The 21,384-nt window shown below is 34.9% G+C and overlaps 1 protein-coding gene across 1 annotated transcript in view; it reads right to left on the minus strand.

The window, feature by feature from the left end:
* SHOC1 (shortage in chiasmata 1) overlaps window positions 1-21,384 on the minus strand; it is a 44,617-nt gene that overhangs the window by 1,340 nt on the left and 21,893 nt on the right. The window contains exons 12-27 of the mRNA XM_065662369.1: window positions 20,913-21,362; window positions 18,395-18,520; window positions 17,197-17,373; window positions 14,675-14,782; window positions 13,767-13,954; window positions 12,058-12,130; window positions 10,556-10,625; window positions 9,808-9,992; window positions 9,184-9,289; window positions 7,861-7,972; window positions 6,769-6,890; window positions 5,711-5,804; window positions 4,590-4,721; window positions 2,974-3,123; window positions 2,380-2,551; window positions 1,622-2,179 (exon numbers count right to left, since the gene is read on the minus strand). Of these exons, the coding sequence (XP_065518441.1) occupies window positions 1,622-2,179; window positions 2,380-2,551; window positions 2,974-3,123; window positions 4,590-4,721; window positions 5,711-5,804; window positions 6,769-6,890; window positions 7,861-7,972; window positions 9,184-9,289; window positions 9,808-9,992; window positions 10,556-10,625; window positions 12,058-12,130; window positions 13,767-13,954; window positions 14,675-14,782; window positions 17,197-17,373; window positions 18,395-18,520; window positions 20,913-21,362 (2,823 nt within the window). The remainder of the gene's footprint in view (window positions 1-1,621; window positions 2,180-2,379; window positions 2,552-2,973; window positions 3,124-4,589; window positions 4,722-5,710; window positions 5,805-6,768; window positions 6,891-7,860; window positions 7,973-9,183; window positions 9,290-9,807; window positions 9,993-10,555; window positions 10,626-12,057; window positions 12,131-13,766; window positions 13,955-14,674; window positions 14,783-17,196; window positions 17,374-18,394; window positions 18,521-20,912; window positions 21,363-21,384) is intronic.

Below are 21,384 nucleotides of genomic sequence, written 5' to 3' on the forward strand. Positions count from 1 at the left end.
ATCCCTGGCAGTGTGCAAGGCCAGGTTGGACAGAGCTTTGAGCAACCTGGCCTAGTGGAAGATGTCCCTGTCCATGGCAGGGTGGTTGGAACTGAATGATCTTTAAGGTCCCTTCCAACACAAACCATCCTACCATTCTATGATTCTATGATCACAGTATTTACAGAATAGTGTAAAATTGGTTCTAGAAGAATCTGCCCTGATCTCTACCGAAACTACAGTCTTTAGAATTTTAAACTATCAGTGCCAGTTTTAGGCTACTGAAATACTGTTACCTACCCATAATACCCCAGGTCTTGAATTTAATCACAATGGAGAGGCAACAGGTCTTTCCAGAGTTTCTGTATAAACATTTTAATTTACAGAGGCTGAAACTCAACAGCAGTTCACCATATCCAATTAAATTTTCCTCTCTTTACTTGCATTATCACCTTAAGCAGCCCAAGAAACATAATGCTATCATTTAGCTACTTGTGTTTTCAGGAATGAGTCCGATCTATTTAGTGAAAGCTTGCTGTACTAGCAACATGTTTAACAACAGGTAGCAACAAGAAAACATAAATTAAGTCATCTGTACTAGGAGTTAGGCACTTTATTTAAGAAGCTTAACCCTGGATGTTTAAAGAATGTGGCACTTCACCTATAGGGAAGCAGCAGAATTAAAAAAAAACACCCTACAATATATGATACAGCAATACATTGTCTAACAGGGACTACTGATGCTTTCTTACTTTTAGGATTCCATGGATACATATTATGGCTTATCAAAAAAGGCCTCAAGCTAACTATATTTGAGAATGAAAACCAGAGATAAAAAACTAAAAAAAAACTAAAAAAAAAAACAAAAAAACTAAAAAAAAAACTAAAAAAAAAAAAAAAGAATCCAGAAGATTTTATGTAAGGTGTGTATACACCTTCAGGCTAAACAAAGTTTTGAAGTGCACACTATACCATCTATTTGAAGAAATATGCTTTGGAATGATCTCAAGTAAACAATTTAGCCCTGGAGACATTAGTTAAAAAAACATAATCCAAGAATAAGAGAACTGAATAAAACTTTAAAGTTGTCAGGGTGAAATTCTTAGTCCATTTGCATCAATAGCAAAACACAGCCATTAGAAGTATCTATATCCCACTCTCAGAATCTGCTGTATCGACTTTTTGTCCTTTAGAGAAAACAACCCTTTTGTCCAAACCTATGCTTACAAAGCTATCTTTCTCATAATTTTAAGTAAATTCAGGCATGATAATTATGCACATTTCAGGCACTGTCAAAGAAAGAGGAGGATGAATCTTACAATATTGGAAAATTACATTTTCCAATATTTTTCCATGGAAAAATAATGGCAGTAACAACATTCTGGTTTTAGTTTGGTTTTGTGTGTTTGTTTGTTTGTTTTTAATATTCTTTATGCTCAAACCATAAAACAAATGTTTAGGAATCTTTTAACACAGAAGACAAGTACATGTAAGTAAGTTTTTTAGTAAAGGAAACACGCAACAGTTGGATTGCATTTGTTTTAACAACTAGCTGAAGAACATACAAAATCTAGTGATACAGATACTTCTGTTTCAGTTGATTTACGAATAGAATTTTAGCAAGCATATGCTTTGGACATACCTGTTCTATTTTTTTCTTTTGTCCATAAGACTGGCAGACTTTGTTTTCTCTTTTCTTTAGTTTCTCTACCTATTTGGTGAAAACTTAGACTTTGAAGCTCATCTGGGTCAACAAAGAAATCAGAGAGGAACCCATCAGGTGCAAATGAATCACATGGGCCTGTGGATGAAGAGTCATTCCATGGAATCTGGTCGATCAGAATTTCTGGGCTCTTAAATGTTGTGTCTCTGAAATCTTCTAGAAAACTCTGCAAGCTGTCCTGAGGTTCACAGTCACTGAAAGCTGCAAAGAAATTCTCTTTTTCAGAGTTTTTGGAAGAATCATCAGAGCTACAATGCATCCTCACAGGCTGTCTTTGAACATGAAGAGAATTAGTAACATCTAGATGAGCAAAATCTTCACAGTCCTTTGGCACAGCAAAGAAATTCTGCTTCCTTCCAGTAACTACTTCTGAAGAACATGATTTCTTTTGCAAATAGCCTGGAGCATCACAGTAAAAAAAACCCCGATGAGGATTCAGTGGAGGAATTAAGGCATCAGAACTCATATGAGATGCTCCTGGTAGAGAAAAATCTGAATCATTCTGTTTGGAGAATGAAAAGATAGCTTATTTCTCTACAATTTACAGAAAACCAAGATGCTATTGAGCATTTTGATTGCAGTCTGTCTCCTCAGACCTTTCCATTATTAGAAGATACAGATTCTAATACACTCAGATTTTCACCTAGTTACATTTTCCCAGTAATTGAAGATATTACCTGTGGTGTTTTGTGTCTTACCAAGCAGTCCTAAAGACTGATGGTTTTGTTTATAATCTGGACAGAATGTGTTGAAGTTACTCTGCTTTTCTGGGGGTGGTGCACCTTTCACTGGTATTTCTAGTGGAGCAGCAGCCTTTTGGTTGTATGAAGATGTCATGTCACTAAAATGCTGAGACAGAGAAAAAGATTCTTGAGGAGTGTTTGTAGTACATGTCTACAGTGACAAATATGAAAAGTTAAACCAGTTGTTAGGATTCTAAGATGTATAATATTTTGTTTACTGGAAAGAAAAAAAGAGATCAATACAGGAGAGGCATGTACAGTAGACAATGTTCCACCTGTCTTAAATTTATAATGAGAGTAAGTAATAGCCTGTCTCTTGAAACAGGAAAATCAATACCTTAATATACTTTATTCTCTCATTAGTCCCGAACTGACTTCACAAAATCTGCTGAGAATTAGCAGGCTGAACACTTCAGATATTTTTAAAAGATACCAGCAAATGTGCATGTAGCATCAGAATAAAAAAAACCAACTGTATTACAACAGTGCAAAAAGATTGATCTCATACATAAATTAATTGCGGCCAACCTTTAAAACTTTTTTTGGAACCTCTGGCAGAAGTTCCTGAAGTTGATCAAAGCTTGCAAGAAACAACTTATTCAGTGAAGATCCCTTCTTTAACATAAGCTGAGCAACCAGAGGGCTGACGCATGGAAAAGTGAGCAGGCATTTCTCTGTCTGGAAATGGAAATTATTTAGTTAGGTTGATATCTGACAAACTTTTTTTTTCCTTTTTTCTTTTTTTGCAGAATGGTATCCCTATGAATAGATCATACCGTGGATCATAGAAATACAACTTTCAAATAGTGTACTTCTATAGCATGATGAAAACTTTATTTTTACTACGGATATGACTGTATTATTTTTGCACGAGTAAGTTCTGCATAATATTTTGATAAAAAGCAAATGATCTAAAGATGCTTCTTTCTGTTCTAAAGGGTGAAACTAGTGAATGATGTAAACTTGATTTGAAAACAGTATCATATTTACTGTTTATTCTCCATTTTGAAGAGGATTCCCTAAGTCAAAATAAGATGACAATGCTAATTTTGTTTTGCGCAGTGTTTGTAAACAGCAATGAGACGTGTCTAAAGCAGGACTTGCTAGGGGAAGGCTGAGTGTCACACAGAGGGGAGAAAGTTCAGAACTGTAGCATTTTAGGAATCACAGCTTCTGATTCCTGACTTTAATGAAACTCTGAACTCAGCAGATGCCAGGATCTAATACCTTTAACAGAGATAAAATACAATCAGTGACTCCTCTCAGATTTTTACTGGTAACCTTTATCTCTAAATTGGAAAACCTATAATCCAATATTGCACACCTTAAAGGCCATGTCAATACCTGATTTAAAATGCTTCTGAATTATGCAAATGCCAAAAAGGATCTTGCTTTACACGAATTCAAAGCTTCCACATAAAATGAATGAATCTGTAAGTTTAACTTAAAAACTTTAACATACAAGATAAAGTCATATATTTGACTGTGACTAATGGACCTGTTCAAGATTTTATTGTAAATACCAAATGTCAGCTACTTCATGACCAGTTATGGAGATTTCTGCTATCTTGTATTAAAGCAAATCTGTTAGCAGTACTATTCACTATTCTAGTGGAAGGCAAGTGACCCTTCCACTAAACTAGGCTGCTCAAAGCCCCATTCAACCTGCCCTTGAACACTGCTGGGGTGAGGCAGCCACAGCTTCTCTTGGCAACTGTTGCCAGTGTCTCTCCATCCTCCCAGTGAGGAATTTCTTCCTAATGTCTTATCTCAATCTCCCCTCTTCCAGTTTAAACTCCCTGTCCTATCCCTGCAGGCTCTTATAAAAAGTCCCTCTCCAGCTTTCCTGTAGCCCCCTTAAGGTCCTGGAAGCTGCTCTAAGGTCTCCCTGGAGCCTTCTCTTCTCCAGGATGAACAAGCCCAACTCCCTCGGCCTGCCTTCACAGGAGAGGTGCTCCAGCCCTATATATGTATGTACAAAGATACATATAAAAAATTTGTTTCTGTATATAATAATAATACTACTTATTTCTGTAATATATTTTGGGAGAACAACAATAACAACAACATCAAAAAAAAGCCTAGAAATTTCTAAGTCAGAAACAGGAAGAAAATACTGTGATTCAGTGGAAAGATAGACAAACCTCAGATGGCAAGACAGAAAGCCAGGATTTGTCCAACCAGTCGTGAGGACTTGTATTAGATGCTATCAAAATGTTGTCAGCAATCTGACGAATTACCAGTGCTGTCTCTTCAATCCCTGGCATGAGAACTACCTAAAAGTAATTGATACATAATATTTTTGGTCAAAACCCCCTTATACTAAGGAATGTCTTAATCTGCTAAATTAAATGGGAAAGCTTAAAGGTGACCCTAAATGCAACAGCTGGTAATGTGGAGTAATTAAATGCTTATCATATAGAGGAACTCCAACCTCTGACTACTAGCCTGGCTGCAAATTACACTCCATATTTACACAAACCCTATGTAGGTGAAAGTAGTTTACCCTATAGCTCTTTTATATGTAATCAAGTTTATAACATGAGTTTCTAACAGAAGCAGTAATTCTGAGATGCTTTATAGTTTAAGACATGACACTTGAAGGTGTAAGGAATATCCAGACGGACTACACTGCTGAGTACATAGCATGAAAAAAGCTTTGTCCTCTCTTTAACCTTTATTTAACCAGATAAATTTGAAACAAATTTTAATATGCAAATAAGTAAAAAATGCCTAAAAATATGTTTGCCTCATGCAAAAGAAATACATTACAGTCATAAACTTGGTAAACCAAATGAAACTTTTGTCCTATTTTTTATGTTGATTATTCTAGATACTGCATTTTCTTATTTATAATGAAAAAGTTCATCTATTTTGCCATATTGAAAAAATAGCAAATTAGCTGACACTAGAGAAAATTACACTTTATTTTCTTCTACTACATTAGTAACAGAATATTAATCTGAAACTTCAAATTAAGACATAAGTAAGATTAATACATGTTCTAATAATTTATAAAACTAAAGGTACAATCTCATTTATTGGCTCTTAGTCATAAAACCAGTTCAGCTGCTTTTTGAATCTGATCCAACTTGTACTGGAGTCTTTTCACTGACTCCAGAAGCACTGAATTAATGTCCTCTCACTTATTTTCGTAATTTTGAGTTATTTTATGGTTTTGATGTAGAATATATAGTCGATTAAGCACTTTCACAATATCATACAGTGAAGATTAAAACAGAAACGTTGTTACCAAAAACATTACCTTTACTTCAAAGTCTTCTGACTTTTGTGTAAGTTCTATTAGCGCAGCATAAATTAAGACAAGGTTAAGCACAGTATCTCCCCTGAGACTGTACCTATGAAACGGTTTAAATGGATTGTTAATATTCAATAGGCATATGTAATAATACAAAAATGTTTGTTCCATGTGTTAATAAATGTCTGTTTCATTTCTGGAAGTGAGAATGCTAGTGCATTCTAGTCTGAGGATTAGTATCTGTGAAAGGAGAATTAAGGCACAGTGGCTGACTGAGTGCTGAAAGATGCACTGTGAGGAACAAAATGGGGTCAGCCTGCAGCAAAGCAAGCCTGGCTTGGAGCAAAAAGATGGGATCAGGGTTGGTCACTGGAGAAAAATCACACAGAGAGGAAAGGTGATACATTGAAAATTTACCACTTGCTCACAGAAAAAAAATCTCACAGTAAGGGAACTTATGCTTATGAACTACGTATAAAAAAACCTGTGCTTCCACAGTAAAAGCAGAATTACTGATGGAAGAACACTTAAGAAATGTCTCCCTTTTGAAAATGATATACAGTTATGATAACACAGTAATTCATAACCATGTATTTGTAGGTGTTAATTTTCTTCAAACACTTATAAAGAATAATTCCAGTATTTAATATTAGCCTTGTGAAATTTCTGGATGCGTTGATTTTAAATACACCCCACATTAGCATTAGCTGCCTCAAATCCTATTATTTTGTAACAACCATTTCTTTATCTCTTGTGTAAGTCTAAACCAATCCTAACACATAAAAGCCATCTTTGCTAACTCTTTTTCGCGTCTCCAGTGATCACTGTTACTTCTACCATTCCACAGAGTTTTTCAGCAGGCATGTGAGAACACTGTAACTAAACAAAAAGCCCAAAGCACACTAGAAATATGAGCTTACAATATTTGTGTTGTTCTAAGAGAAACATGTTCCTACAGAGAAATTAAAAGAGCAGAAAGTGTTAGCTTGTTCTAATAAGCACCTTCCTTTAGAGATAAGTTTGTTTCAAAAATACCAAGACAACACAAGAATTTAATAACTTACTCTAAATTCGGTCTTTCTCTCGAATAGAAAACAATCCAACAGCATGTATATTGGAGAGATAGTACCATCAGCTTCAATATTACATTTTCACAGGATTTCTCACAATTCAGTTCTTCCATAGTCTACCACAAAATTAATATAAAAAGTAAAAACTAAATAAATATATTACCACAGCTGTCACAAGCTTTTAATGTGCATCTCTGTATTATGCAGAAGTTAGATCAAATACAGATATAGCTAGATAATACAGGTATTAAAGACACATCTGGGAGTGAGGAAAGCTAGGTTGTATTCCCAGCTTTTGTTTTATTTACTGCTTCATGCCTCTTTTTCCCTCCTGTAATTAGGAAACACTGTTACTAACTTTTTAGGATGTTCTTAAGATTTTTGAGAACTTTTAATAATGCAAAATACTGTTATGAACCTCTGAAATACTTACTCAGCCTATACAAATCATATTATATTTACATGGAATATATGCAGTACATCACTAACTGCAGTAGCATTTGCAGTACAACGTAGGAATGTGTTGTGCATGCAATATTAATTGGTTATTCTACTCTTTATCTATCGTTCAGTAGCAGTTCTAATTGTAAAGTCATCTGTCTTGCTGCATACTAGAATTTAAGTATTATGCTATTGTCTAAACTATTACTTTTTATTAAAAGTAGGACAAACTATTCTCTAGACTTATTTAGATAATTATCTGAAATGGGAGGAATTAACATGCATACTGGTAAGAAAATGCAGTCACAGATACATTTAATTTGTTATTAGAACATTCCTTTATATAATATATATTTCAATATAATATATATTTCAAGTATGCATCCTTTAACTATATTTAATACAATCCAATCTCAGGTCAAATGTTACACATCTGTGAAGAAATATGGTTACAGATATGAGAACATTTAAAACTTGTCAAACTTGCACAGGCAGAATTTTGGAGTTAATGAATTTTGAAATAAATCATAATGTGAAACAATGCACGAATTCAATACAATTATGAAGAAAAGAAGATAGATTAGAAAGTTGCAGAAGTGACCCAATGCATAACAGAAATTGGACATAGTAGTTTAATTTTTTTACCTGCAAATAGATAGCAGTACATTCATCTATTGTCAACACAACATATTGATCTGTACTTCCACAGAGCCTTAAGGAGTAGCTACTGCTTCTTTCAACAAAGGTAATGTTGTACCTAAAGAAGCAAAATTATTTTATTAAATCTCAGCTAAGTAAAATAATAAGATTCATTTAAAGGAAATGAATAATACACATCTCAATACAATTTTTAAAATCACACAGTCCTTTCATACCATGGTCTTGTTCAAATGCTCAAGCTCACTTCAAGACACATCTGAAGGATACATATCAGTGTAGCAGTGACTTAATGGAATATTACCGGATTAATTCAATTATGTTGTTAACCACACAGAATAGGACTGTAATATATGGCCTCTAAGTTTACAAAAAAAAAACAGATTTAATACAGAAACTAAGTCAGATAAATGAACAAAATATACTTAGATACTCCTTTTGAGTAATTAAATGTATATGCATTTCTTGTCTTCCTTTCACGATTGTACAGCACAGTGAAAGCAAACTGTGTGAAAACTCCCTGACTGCCATTGGTATGATCCTAAATTTTTCTGAGTTAATGAGAACTGCCAGCAACACAGCCTCTTGTAACCAGCTGTGTTAGCAGACTCACTGAATGAATATACATGCTTAGGGCCTTCAGGGAGCCTTGGCTGACTAAGGGGGTAAGATGACGAGAAAATGGTCACACTAATTCGCCTCATCCCTAGGAAGCAGAAGAGACCTAAACCTAAATCCACAAGCAGTAAGTCCTCTAGAAACTTGTATGGGCAGTGCCTTCAATATTAACAAAAAAAGTGAACTATAAGCTTTTCTGAAACCATACAGTTTTTGCTCAAGTTTAATTTCTTCATCAGTGCTAAAAGAAGCTAGTGAGAAAGTAGCAAAAAGCATTCCTGACTATTTAACTCATGGCCAGGCCAAACAGAGAATTTGAACAGGTCAGAGTCATATTAAATATTCTGATTTTAAATGTCAAAAGTATTTTTTTTCCCCCTACTGAGCTGTAATTAGGCACAGCTCAAAAACGGTTTCACAGCTGACTCAAGGATACAGGAAGGATCAAAACTGTCATATCTCTTCGGGAGCATGGAGAAATCTACCATCTGTATCTCTGACACTATGTTTAAGAGGTGCTGCAGCGAAAAAAATACATTCTTGTCTCTTAACTTAAAATGCTAATAGTGTAATTGCAGCCATGTACCTGATAGCCAGATAGCTGGCTACTACATAATATGATAGGACAAGATACGTGTCTTGGAAAACTGAAAACATATAGTCAGTAAGATTAAATAGGTTATTTTTACTCACTTGGATTCCAAAAGCTGAAGAATATCTGGCATATTAAGAAGACCTTCAGTTGTCAGAAATACATATGGAATCTGCACCTCCAGAAGAAAGGAACTACAGCGATTCCCTGAAACAGTTTCTGTATGTAAGATAATAGTTTCATAACAACAACAACAACAACAACAAAATATAGGTATTTCAGTAGCTATATCTTTAAAAAATGTAGTTTTTATTCATAGCCATTAAAATACTTCCTTTATATGCTCCCCCCACCCCCCAAATGAAACTTCTGAATTGCTCTGAAGTTAAGTTTTAATATATATTCATCTACATCAACAGCAACATCCCCTTAGGATGAGGAAGGGTGGATATAGTTTGTAATAATTGTAAACAACCTGCAAACTTGGCATAAGTCTTCTATCAACCAACATTTACTACTACATCCTGGTCAAAGCTCACACCCTGAGAAAAATACCTTCCTGTCTTGCTGGTTTATCGATAAAACAGCTCTGTTTGCTTAGCTTTAGCTTTCACATTACTCATTCTATTCCACAGGCACATGGTTGTAGCATCTTAGGGAACAGAAAATGCTTTCCTTTCATAAGCCAGCCCAGTTGTTTTATTACAATTCTGCAAAGCACTTACCCATCCATATTGTTTCAGGAAGGGTGGTTTTAAAAGTCATGTAAGTAACATTCAGATTTTTGCACAGATTTTTCCAACAAGAGTTTTCAGAATAATCATATTCCACTACTAATGAGAAGTGTGTCCAAGGAAAGTCAGCTCCAATTTGCTGATTATGTACAATAACAGAGGAATATCTACAAAGGCTTTAAAAAATAATTAAAATATTAATAAAATTAAGTTCAGGTAGAATTACCCTCAGAACAAAATAAACCCATTTTTATGTTAAAGAAATATCACCAATGAAAGTACATTTACAAAAAGTATTTACCCTTCCTGAATTAAAACCTGTAATTTCTTTAAAAATTAGTTTAAAAATTAAAAGCTGTACTTGCCCTCCCTCCAATTATCTACCTGAAGTATTCATATTTTCTTGCAATGTCATAATCTGTCATTATTTCTCTAGTGCCCTCCCCCACCTTTCCTACACATTTTCTTAGACAAGTTTTTCTAAAACATGAAAACCAAAATAAAATGTTAAACGTATGCAATTGCATGTTTTATTGAAGTTCCTCTGAGCCTCACAACTAAGCATTTTACTAAAGTGTCGCCTAAGTTCTTCCCTCCGCAAATAAAGCTGTAGATACCTACTCTGAAATTGTTACTCCAGACCGGGAAGTCCCATGGAAATGAACAAAAGCAACTAAAGTTTCAGTAATGTTAATCCTGACTAAAGACTTTGTTCCCCAAAATCAAGAATTTAACTTACTTGCTTATGATATCTTTGCAACTTAAAAAGGTTCCTTTTTTCCCAGAATTCAAATCTGTAGCTTTTAAACCTGTGTAAAGAGAACTAAGGCTTTAATCAAACAAATAAGCCTCTGCAGGCATGAATCAATGCACAGCCAAAAACGTAGGACAACACAGGATATTAAAATTCTATGTACTACGTTTTTTGTCTTGATGAAGTCCTACACAATTTCAGTTGTATTGCACTGGTTGGTGTAATGATTTAGAAATTTCCGGTTTTGAACCCAAGCAAAAAGTAACGTAAATAAGTTTCATTTCTCAGAAACTCACAACCAATTACCTCATTACCTTAAAATGAAAAATTAAATGCTAGTGCAAAAGGAAGCATCTTTGCCTCTATATATTTCTTTATACTTTATGTACACTTTAAGTTTGACTGGAAGATGTAGCCAGAAAGGGATAACTGTATAACACAATTACATTTCTTTAGTCAGTTGGATTAAACTGTGTTTGTATCCAAGTCTTACGATCCTAAAGCAAATAAAACACTTTTCACTAAATATTATTAGTAAAAGCATTGTGAACATGTCTCCTCCCTTTCAAAACATTCCAGAAGACAGGCTTTCTTCTTTTAAAAGCACAGGAAATGTAACCTTATTTTTAAAGGCAAAAGAACAATGTAATACATGACACTGTTGATAAGAAGCAAGAAGGAGTTAAAACAATGGATTTAAAACAGCAATATGAAAGGAATCAGCTGCTATTTCTAAACATAATTAGAGACTCAACAATCTGCCTAAAACATGTTTGTTTTATCAGCTGAATCTGTGACGTTGAACAAGCTTGTCGAAAGTTAATCACAGGTAAAATGATGAATTGATGAAAGTGTTGCTTGTATCAGTGAGGGACTGTAATAATCCCTCAGTGAGAGATACTGGAAACAGTATTTTTTTCCCCTTGATTTTAACAGATTGCTACAGCTATGCTTACAATATTTAGCAAATTAGCCAACAAGGTCAGCAACTGAGGCTGAGGGAAATCATGATCTGTACCAAACTACTCATTTACAGTTTTATGTTAGGGAGCTCAGTTAAGGCCTCTAAATTCTAATTGCTCTCAACAACATTGCACAGAAGGAAAGTTGTGACCACCAATCAGCTAAAAACAGTGCGACAATATGACCAAGGTATCAGATGCAATCATAATTAGGCAATGGGCTACCCACATCTCCTTTTGTGTTCTGTTAAATAAATCTTTGACTTGAGAGATGAACTATCACTCTCTTGCAACAGGAAAAGATCATACCAGAACTCTTACTCAGGGGAAAATAAAATTATAAGAAAGAAAAAAATCAGATGGAAGAATTAGGAAACAGAAAACAGTAGGCAAAGTATACAGAAATGCTCCTGATGAGAGGAAAATGGAGAAACGCCTGCAAAAAGCATACAAACAGGAATGCTGTGAAGCAGACAATAACAGCCACTTTTTCTTTCAAAAATACACATAAAAATAATTATTTACCTTCTATTTTAGATAAAGCATGAATGAGGGCATCTTTTTCTCTCTTAGAGTCCATCCTTGTTATGATAAGTATCTGGAAGAAAACAAGAAACTAGTACTGAAAAAAAATTGTACTTTCAGCCTCTGTACATCTTTCTCCATTGCACAGAAAACACCAGGTTGACTAAGCAGGTGGCAAAAATGGAATGGTTTCCCAGAATCACAATCATAGTATGATAGAATTGCTCAAGTTGGAATGGACCTATAAGGATCCTAGAGTCGAACACGCTGCTCCTCATAGGACTACCTCAAATTAAACCATAGCACTGTAAGCATTGTCTTGATACTCTCCTCAAAATCTGACAGGCTCCATGTTGTGACCACTTCTCTGGGCAGCCTGTTCCACTGACTGACCATCCTCTCAGTGAAGATCCTTTTCCTAATGTCCCATCTGAACTTCCTCTGATGCAGCTTCATTCCATTTCCCCATGTCCTATAGCTGGTCACCAGGGAGAGGAGATCAGCACCTCCACCTCCGGTGCTTCCAATGAGGAAGTTTTACACTGATGGGGTCACCCCTCAGCCCTCTCTTATCCAAGATGAACAAAATTGCCCCTGGGTTGACATTAAGATGACAAAGGTGTCATATGTCTCCTAATACAGCATAATCCTACCATCACAAAGCAAAATGTGTTACTCTTAAGGAGAAAATGATGCTGAAATCAGCTTAGAGGGTCTACTGAAGGACAGAGACCAACACAATCAACACCATTTCAGTTTTGTTGCTTCATTTGCATTTTAAATTCTAAAAGGGTGTACCATAAGCTACTATATTTTTCTTCTCAGGGAAATTTAATCAAAAGACATTCAGAGCTCTTAGTGCACAGAAACAAAAGAAGAGAGGTCCAGGGAATGAAGTACAGAAAGATGTTTGAATAAATGAAAGTAAGCTTGAAGACTTGTCTTTTTTGGCTGTGTGTTCAGCAGCAGAAATTTTATTCCAAACAGTCAGGGAACTTAAATTATGTATTTTATCCCTTCTTTTTCATTATGTGATAAGTATTCTGTAAATAAACAATAAATATTCTGTATTCTGTAAATAAACAATAAATATTCTGCAAGGGAAAATGGTGTTTTGCACTGCATGGTATCACCCAAACTATTCACATATCATGAAAAAAAAATCTTTGGATAATTTGAAACTCCTCTACAACTCTATCCTCCATGACATAATAAACTATCACTTATGGATATCTACTTTTTATATAATTATAATGCCAGGAGATTGGCCTGATACATGGGCTAAGTAGAGGTTGTTTGTGCATAACAATACCCATATACTCCATGGTGTGCTCTTTGAGCCACACATGTACAATCCTGACTTTTAATCAAGACTGAGGTCTTCAAATAAAAGATTATAATATAATTTTCAGTAAAAGATGTAATATAATATAATTACCAGGGAAACAAAACCACCTACAACAAGACGAAAGCCCTGGCAATGTTAAAACTAATGTGTATGCTATTTCAGGCATGCAGCAAGGACAGAAATCTGCCCTGCTCCTGATACAGGTCTTCATGTTACACATATTTAACAGGTACTGTGAGCTGGAAAGCTAGTTATAAAGACTTTCTTCCATAAACCAACCCTTGTTGAAGGACAGCTTTATAATTATTTACACAGTTTGGAGCAGTTTTGTTTGCTTAGAGAAATTGTTTACATTGTTAACCTTAACACTGTGTTTTTCTCCATAACTTTGCATCCAATTTAACATTTGACACTGAAGCTCTGTTATTTTGGGATTTGTTTCATGCTTTTTCTGGCTGGTGTACTGTACAATCTCCAACTGCCTCCAGATGTTATTCAAACAGGATTCTAAGATGTTTTTATAGATATCCTTTGCCTTGGACAAATAACCTGTTAATAAAGCAATAAATTAAGTAACTGCAGTGACAAAAGATAATTGCCAACGTTTGTGTTTAATCTACATATAAATTTAAATTTTTGTGAAGGTATCTTGCAAAAAAAACCACTCAAAACCCAACAAAATAAACCCCCCAAAACAAACAAAAAACCCCACAAAACCCCTGAACTTCATGGAAGGATACAATTAACGCTAATGAGGCACATAAGTGGCCTATACAAAACTGCTCTGCTATACCTCCTGTAGTATCTGCTGTATGACCTTAGCCAGAATTATAGACATTGCATTCTGTAGCTGCAGACACCAGCAGCTTTTGTTTGTAAACAACAAAAGACCTGACATTTCTGCATGTTTCTCAGTTTCCACAGAGATTCCAATGAAAATCTGTCATTCTGAGATACACAACAATCCATTCTCTATGTGGAAGTTCACATGAATGTTTCTTAGGCAAATCCACATAATCACAGTAAGACTGGTATATTAGTCATGGACTGAGCATATACACTACCAAAGTGCAATCTGCAGTGAATTAATTTCTAATGATGGAAGAGAAATAAGGAAGCAAAGGCAGTTGAATATTACACTGAATCCACATGGGAGCTATCCACATGGGAGGTATGTAGGCAAAGAATCACAGACTACTAACATGAATGATGGACTGCAGAATACACACAAAGCTTTCTGGGTGTCATTATTAATTACTAAAAACAAACCTAGTGCTGTGTCCAAACCACATGTTAATAGAAGATCTCGACCTGTCACCAGCAGGTGCACCAGAGCAGCATGTCTGAACAGCATGATCTCCTTCTCATCTATTTTACCTTTATAAATAGAAAACACAGGTGTGGTCTATATAAAATTTCACAGATCACACTATACATATGTGACAAATTTAAAAGATCCTGATATCTCAGGATTTTCATTTAACACATGTAAATAGACATAATTTTGAAAGTTTGGATCTGGTGGATCTGATCAAATAATTACTGAACAAGATGCATTAAACAAGAAAAATATTAGCTACTTCTGATTATTGGGATCAACATAGCTTTTAATTCAGAAAGTCAAGTGAAGCATTTAGGAAGGAAAGAAATCAAACTATGAATACAGCATACAGAAGAATTAGCTGGAAACAGCATGGAAGACAAAGATCTTGCCGTTATTCTGTATCAAAAGACAGAAAGTCACTGTTCATCTCTGTCAGTGAAGGTGCTGAAACTGAAGGACTATGACCAGTTCTTGACACCACTCACCATAAAAAATCAGTGAGGAATACATATAATTTAGAAACAAAATGAGAGAGTAGGCAATTGCATTTTATGATGAAATGATGGAGCATTTGGTGATATCTGGTGCAGAAAGAAAAAAACCAGCAGGGGAATAATAATAATCTTCTAATAGATCAATATCATCATAGTAAGTGATTGCTTTGTATGTTCACTTGGGGGATTAATGAGAAAATGTACCAGCATACTCTGGAGTCAAGTAGAATAAGACTGGATATTATGAAACAATTTGAAACCAGGAAGGCAATAGAGGAGTGAAGTAGGTTCCCAGGGAGGTTTTGGAATCTCCTGTACAGTTAGAAAAATATTAATTAGGAATAGATTAGATTTTTTAGAGTCTTCCTCATTCAAGTATTGCTGGACCTTCCAGGAAGAAAATTTTTATCTCCTGCTTTAGTTGCAAACAAAATGCAAGACCTCCCTTGTACTTCTCTGTCACTTCAGAAGACTATAGTAGCTAAATCAACCTGCCTTTTTTTTGAATTTTAAATCAACAACAAAGATTTTTTTACTGCCTTCCTTAAGCTGTAATTCAAAGACCCATATATTTCATTGGTCAATTTTGTGTTCAACAATAGTTATTTCTGGAAGGGATGTGTAAATTTTGTCAGTTCCTCAGAAAACACCCTTAAAAGGAAGGTCCAATAAATAACTATTTGTCTCATCAGTATTTCAGCTGCTAAACATTTTCATTGACTTCATTGCTGTAATTTTAGCAACCTAATTTTAGCACGGCTAATCTACAAGCAAAGAAGGCCCTGAAGTTTTAAGAAGCATGGCACTCGGCCCAGCTCCTACTTTAGCCTACATTTACAGCACATTAACTGCATTTGAAAGGGTATCAGTTTTCTTAAATTAATGTTGAATTAAAATGTAGACTCATAGGTATTTTTTTCCTTGATTCTGAGAAGCAGTAGCAGTTCTCTGTATAATTTTCCCAGTAAAGTTCTCTTTTATGTGATTCACCGATACAGATATAGTTACAGTTTCTCCTTTATGTTTGTGAAGATGGTGTTAGCTGTTTTTGCAAACTCCCTCAAATTAAGAGTACCCTGCTGCTCACAATTTTAATATGGTAATTCTATAAATCACAGCCTGTAATTCTGCAGCACTGTTTGTTTTCTTTCTCATTTGTAATTTGATTATCATTAGTTTTAAGAAGAATACATTCAGCGTATTTCAAAAGAGAGCAATAAAGTTGAGATAGCTAATGTTTAATCCCATAACTTGTGATGTAAAACTTGTCAGGTAGTAGACAGTCTTCTATGTTATCCTTACAACTGATTTCTCAACTGTGAGCAGTACAACTCAAAAAACAATCCAAAATACCCAACAGCTTTCCAAATCTTCCCCAAACACAGCCTGTACTCTGCTATGAGGCCTTCCTGACCCTCTCTTTATCTATAGCCAAAAATCTTTGTAAGGGGTCACTGATCTTGTTGGCTTTTGTTTTCATTTTTCTTGTTTTATAGGGGTTTTCACATGCCATGTAGAAGAGAAATGAAGTCAGAAAGAAATCAAATTCATATAGATTTTTTTTCCTCCTAATTTCTAAAGTGGTCTTGGCATTTTGCATCACGCAGGTGTGACAAACAACAGCTACTAGAAGCAATGAAATAACAAACCACGTAGACAAATTTACTTTCAAAATCTAGCATGAACTAATAATTAAACATTGTTTAATACAGGAGAAATATTTCTAATGCACAGCTAAAATATTTAAAAATGAAATTCATTTAGAATGCTTTTTGTGTTACAATTTTGAGTTTAGTCAATGTAATGCTGAAGAACTAGGACATAAAAGTTGAAATAAATTACTCTAACTCTACAAGATAACCTGCTGAAAGCTTTATCATTATCAAATGCCTTGAACATTGTGTCACCAATTAAACCTGTATTAGTATTAAAGAAGAAAAAAAACCCCTATTATTATTTTTATACAGACACACCTTCTTTAAAAAGGTCACATATTACTTTCTCTTGCTGTTTTAAGAAAAACCTTGTCTGATCAAATTTAATGCTGTCAAATCTCCAGTTTACAGAAGCAAGGATACTTATATGTGTCAAATCCTCTAGAACAGGAGTGGCTGCTTCTTCCAAAAGGCAGTATGCCTGGCATTGGCTTTCTGTATAGCACAATAAAGAAAACATAATAATAAAGTTTGGTTTAATATACTATTCCTGGACAAGAACAGGTGAAAGATAGAGCAAAACACAAACAACACTGACTTCTTCATGAACGCTGTAACATTAATAGAAAAGAGTTGCTCACCAGGGAGCCTCCTAGGTGGTGGAATTACACTGGTCATCACAGCAGGCAGCCATGTTCTTCCAAACATTTCATAAAGTGATCAAACTCCATGATGAAAAATTAGGATTTTCTATTCTTGTGACTCCCACTAAGACTGTATTATTATTCCACTGTTCTACAGCTTCATCTACTTTGTAGGCTAAACTTAGACTTAGTCCCTTTATATCTACTTGTTACTATAAATTCAACTTGAGCAGCCCATTCCCTTCCCTGGTATTTAACCTCTAATGTCTTTGTCTAGAAAGGCCAAACAAGCCAATCTGTTAGTCTGTTTGTACTTTCACATTAACAGCTCTTAATAGCTTCTGGGTGGCTTTTTAAAAATTCTTCCCAAATTACAACTGAGTTTCTTGCTATTGGCATCCATGACAGAGCTGTCAATTGCTGAATGAGCTGAAAGGAATGTCCTTTTCCTCAGGCAGGAAGGTGAAATTCTTCCATACCTTTTTTAAAATAGTGGACTACTACTGTGTTACAGACATTTCCTACCAAAATGACTGCCAATCCCTTCTGTCTCCAATTCTCTTATTTACTCTATCAGAGAAAAAAATGCAGAATAATAATTTGAGGCTATTGATTGGCACAAAGAGATTTCATGTCTAATGATTTAGATCACACATAACTCAAAGTCTGTACTATTTAGTTTGCATGCAATTTGGTTTAGTCTTAAGACATAAGTCCATAGCCTGTTCTCACACCTGTGTCAAAACAAATATCTATTTGGAAGATTTTCAGTCACAAGCAGCTAAATAATTTCCATATTTGTCTGAGTAGTACTATTTAATACAAAATTCTATGGCAAAGCTGTATAAAATGCCTATACAAAAATAGTATACCTGATGCTTGAATATTGACTGTGATACTGTCCTCGTTCTCTTGTTGGTTTTCTTCTATTCTTACAGTCTCACAAATGGAACTGTCCTCTTTGTGAACATGTGTATGCTGTTCTTCAGGTTGTAGCACTAAAAAAAAAGGTTACACCACAAGTGAACATTTATATACAAATATCACAAAACCAGATCAATAAGAAAAATGTTCTATAAATTACTTTACATGCAAAAATATTTTCAAGTTAAGTAAGCTTCTACGACACATACATTTTCTTTTCACAAACTTCTTTACTGTGTTCATGGGCTCATATAATATGCAAAAGCCATTAAGACACATTGAGAGATGAGGTCTCCACAGACCCAAAAGTCAGTCATTATTAGGTTCCTGTTCCTTAGGGCAGGCATAAAGGGCTGGGTAAAATAAGGAGCTGGGACTATAGCTCTGTAATACAGGCCCATAGGCAAGCTCATCTGCCCTTATACAATAGAAAAAAACATATATGAGATGAAAGATGCTGCTGACTATCAAGAGATCAAACTATGAAAAATATCTCAGTATGATTAGAAAAGGTTAGCTACTGTAAGTGAGCAAAAGAACATCGAAGCTGCAAATCCTTATTGAACTTTTTCTCTTGTCATATAGCTATCCTTCACAACTTGTTAGTATTTCCTTCCCTTCTTGTTAAAAATAGTGATGTATGAGTTACAGCTGCTGACAACAGAGCTTCCTTTGGCAGCTCTCATTCTTCATATTTGAGAGGGGTTCTGGCTAAATAGGTGTCTCCTAAATATTGCTGATTTTTTCTAGTTAAGAATGTCAATTTAATCAAAAACCAAACTGATCATACACATAAGCAAAAAAAGAAAACCGATTTTTTTTTTTTGCTAGTTGTAAAAAAAACCCCTTGAGTTTGAAAAGCTATATAGGGTTCAAAACTGGATCAATGAACTGTTTTTACTACTTCCTTCTGGTGTATTTTCTAAGCTAAATATTACACACAATGACATCTTTAAAAAATGAGTCAAACAACGAAGACAATAGAAAAAGAGACTTAAAAGCAGTGCTGGCATTTCTTGTTTTCAGTTAAACTCAGAATCACCCTTACCAAAAAACGCAGTTGTTACGAAAGTATACAATTATTTACATAATTTCTACATTATTGTGGTAAGAACTATACATTTTAACAGGTTCTCTATATACCAGACATAACTCATCTGCAATACTACGGTCTACGTGTAAACATATTCTAAACTGCATTTAACCTAATTAAATCTCCACAAGCCTATTCGCAAATGTAACACGGCTGGTCTTTCAACGAGCTTGGATTTCTTGCTAGAATATGCAGTTCCAGCCTGAGCTCACTAGATGGCAGCATAAAACACCAGTTCAAGTACCTTGCAGTCCTACATTTAAAATCGCGATTGTTATTTCCGGGGCCATGGAACTTTTATGCGCGTCTACCGATACCAGTAACAGATAACTTTTACTAAGAAATAATTTCTTCCACAAGGTTAAATAAATGGCAAGCTTAAATCGATAAATTACCCCAATTCTCTGATACAAGGTTTTTATGTAACAACTGTAATTGTTTGGGGGTTTTGGTGGGGGTTTTTTTTGGTGGGGTTTTTTTCTTTTTTTTTTCTTTGACGCTGGGATATGAAGCTGAAACATAGACAAAATTTATTGTCAAAATACTGCCATGGAAGTCTGAAAATTGAAAAATATTATTTTTTTTAATACAACTTTATCCTGAAAAGTGAATCTGGCAATACATCACTGTCTCCTGATATTTTGTGTCACAAATATTTTTTAAAACAAACAAGGGATTTCTTCTAATTTTTTTCCCCCCTCTGCTCTTGCATTTCTGCAGTGCTCAATGCATAGCCTGAGATTCTTCCATAAGCATTGCCATCAAATAGAACATGGCTGCCAAGAACTTTTTGTTTTCTCTAAGACCTGTTATGCCTCACTGTTTCAAGGGGTTTGCATGAAGGTAACTGGCTCAGATGGCTTCTTCCAGAGAACTTGAACTCTTTTTCATCATCTAGGCTATGCTTGTCCCACAAAAGTAAGGGTATTGATAATTACTATTTGATAACTACAATGAAATTGATAACTACATGATAAAATGGTAGCTCTCCAAAGAGCCCAGGAGCAGTTCAAAACTCATGGATAGAAGAGATCTTCTGCAGTAAGTACCATTCATTTATTTTGTCAGAATAGGAATAAACTCATATGCCTGTTTTATTAAAACCCACTTCTACCACCAAAAAAGACCCTAAACCTCAAAACAAAGCACCCCCCTCAACCAAACTAAACAAACAAAATCCCCTAAATTACCTGAAGGAAAAAAAAAAAAGGTAAGATCCTTAGCTGAAAATTCAGATACATTAAAGATCATCAAAAAGTTACCACTAACTTTTCCCCGTTATAAATCTACTACCATAAATTAGCATCTACTATAACTGGTATAAGACAGCATAACTAAACGTGGAAAATGGAAGAATAAACAGGTTCACATACCTTTTTCAGAACTATCTACATCATTTTTTTCCTCTCTTTGGGTTAGCATACGTTTAGATCTCAGCATTATAAAGTTGCTCAGGTCAGAATCATTGTCCCATTTCGTAACAAGTGCAAATGATGCAGGCTTTTCACTACTGGATGACATGTCTTCTTCAGAAGATACATCTTTACTGCTGACTGACTCAGATGATTTGGGGGTTTTCTTTTCTTGGTTTACGAAATAAATTTCCTCTTCTACCTTATTCTTTTCTATGCTTCTTCCAGTAAGCTCTTCCACAGATGTATTCATACTGGGAATTTTGGCAGGTGATGCAGCACCCATATGCCCAGCAAAGTGCTGCTTTTGAGTCTGTGTTGATGTGCAAAGATTAATAGCTTTGTCTGACTGATGTTTTTCAGCAGAAAGGAGCTCCTGGCTTGTCATGGAATTCATCTCTTCAAACCACCCTAAAAAAAAAAAAAATAAATT

Source organism: Lathamus discolor, chromosome Z (genome assembly GCF_037157495.1).
Source record: "Lathamus discolor isolate bLatDis1 chromosome Z, bLatDis1.hap1, whole genome shotgun sequence".
Classification (NCBI taxonomy): domain Eukaryota; kingdom Metazoa; phylum Chordata; class Aves; order Psittaciformes; family Psittacidae; genus Lathamus; species Lathamus discolor.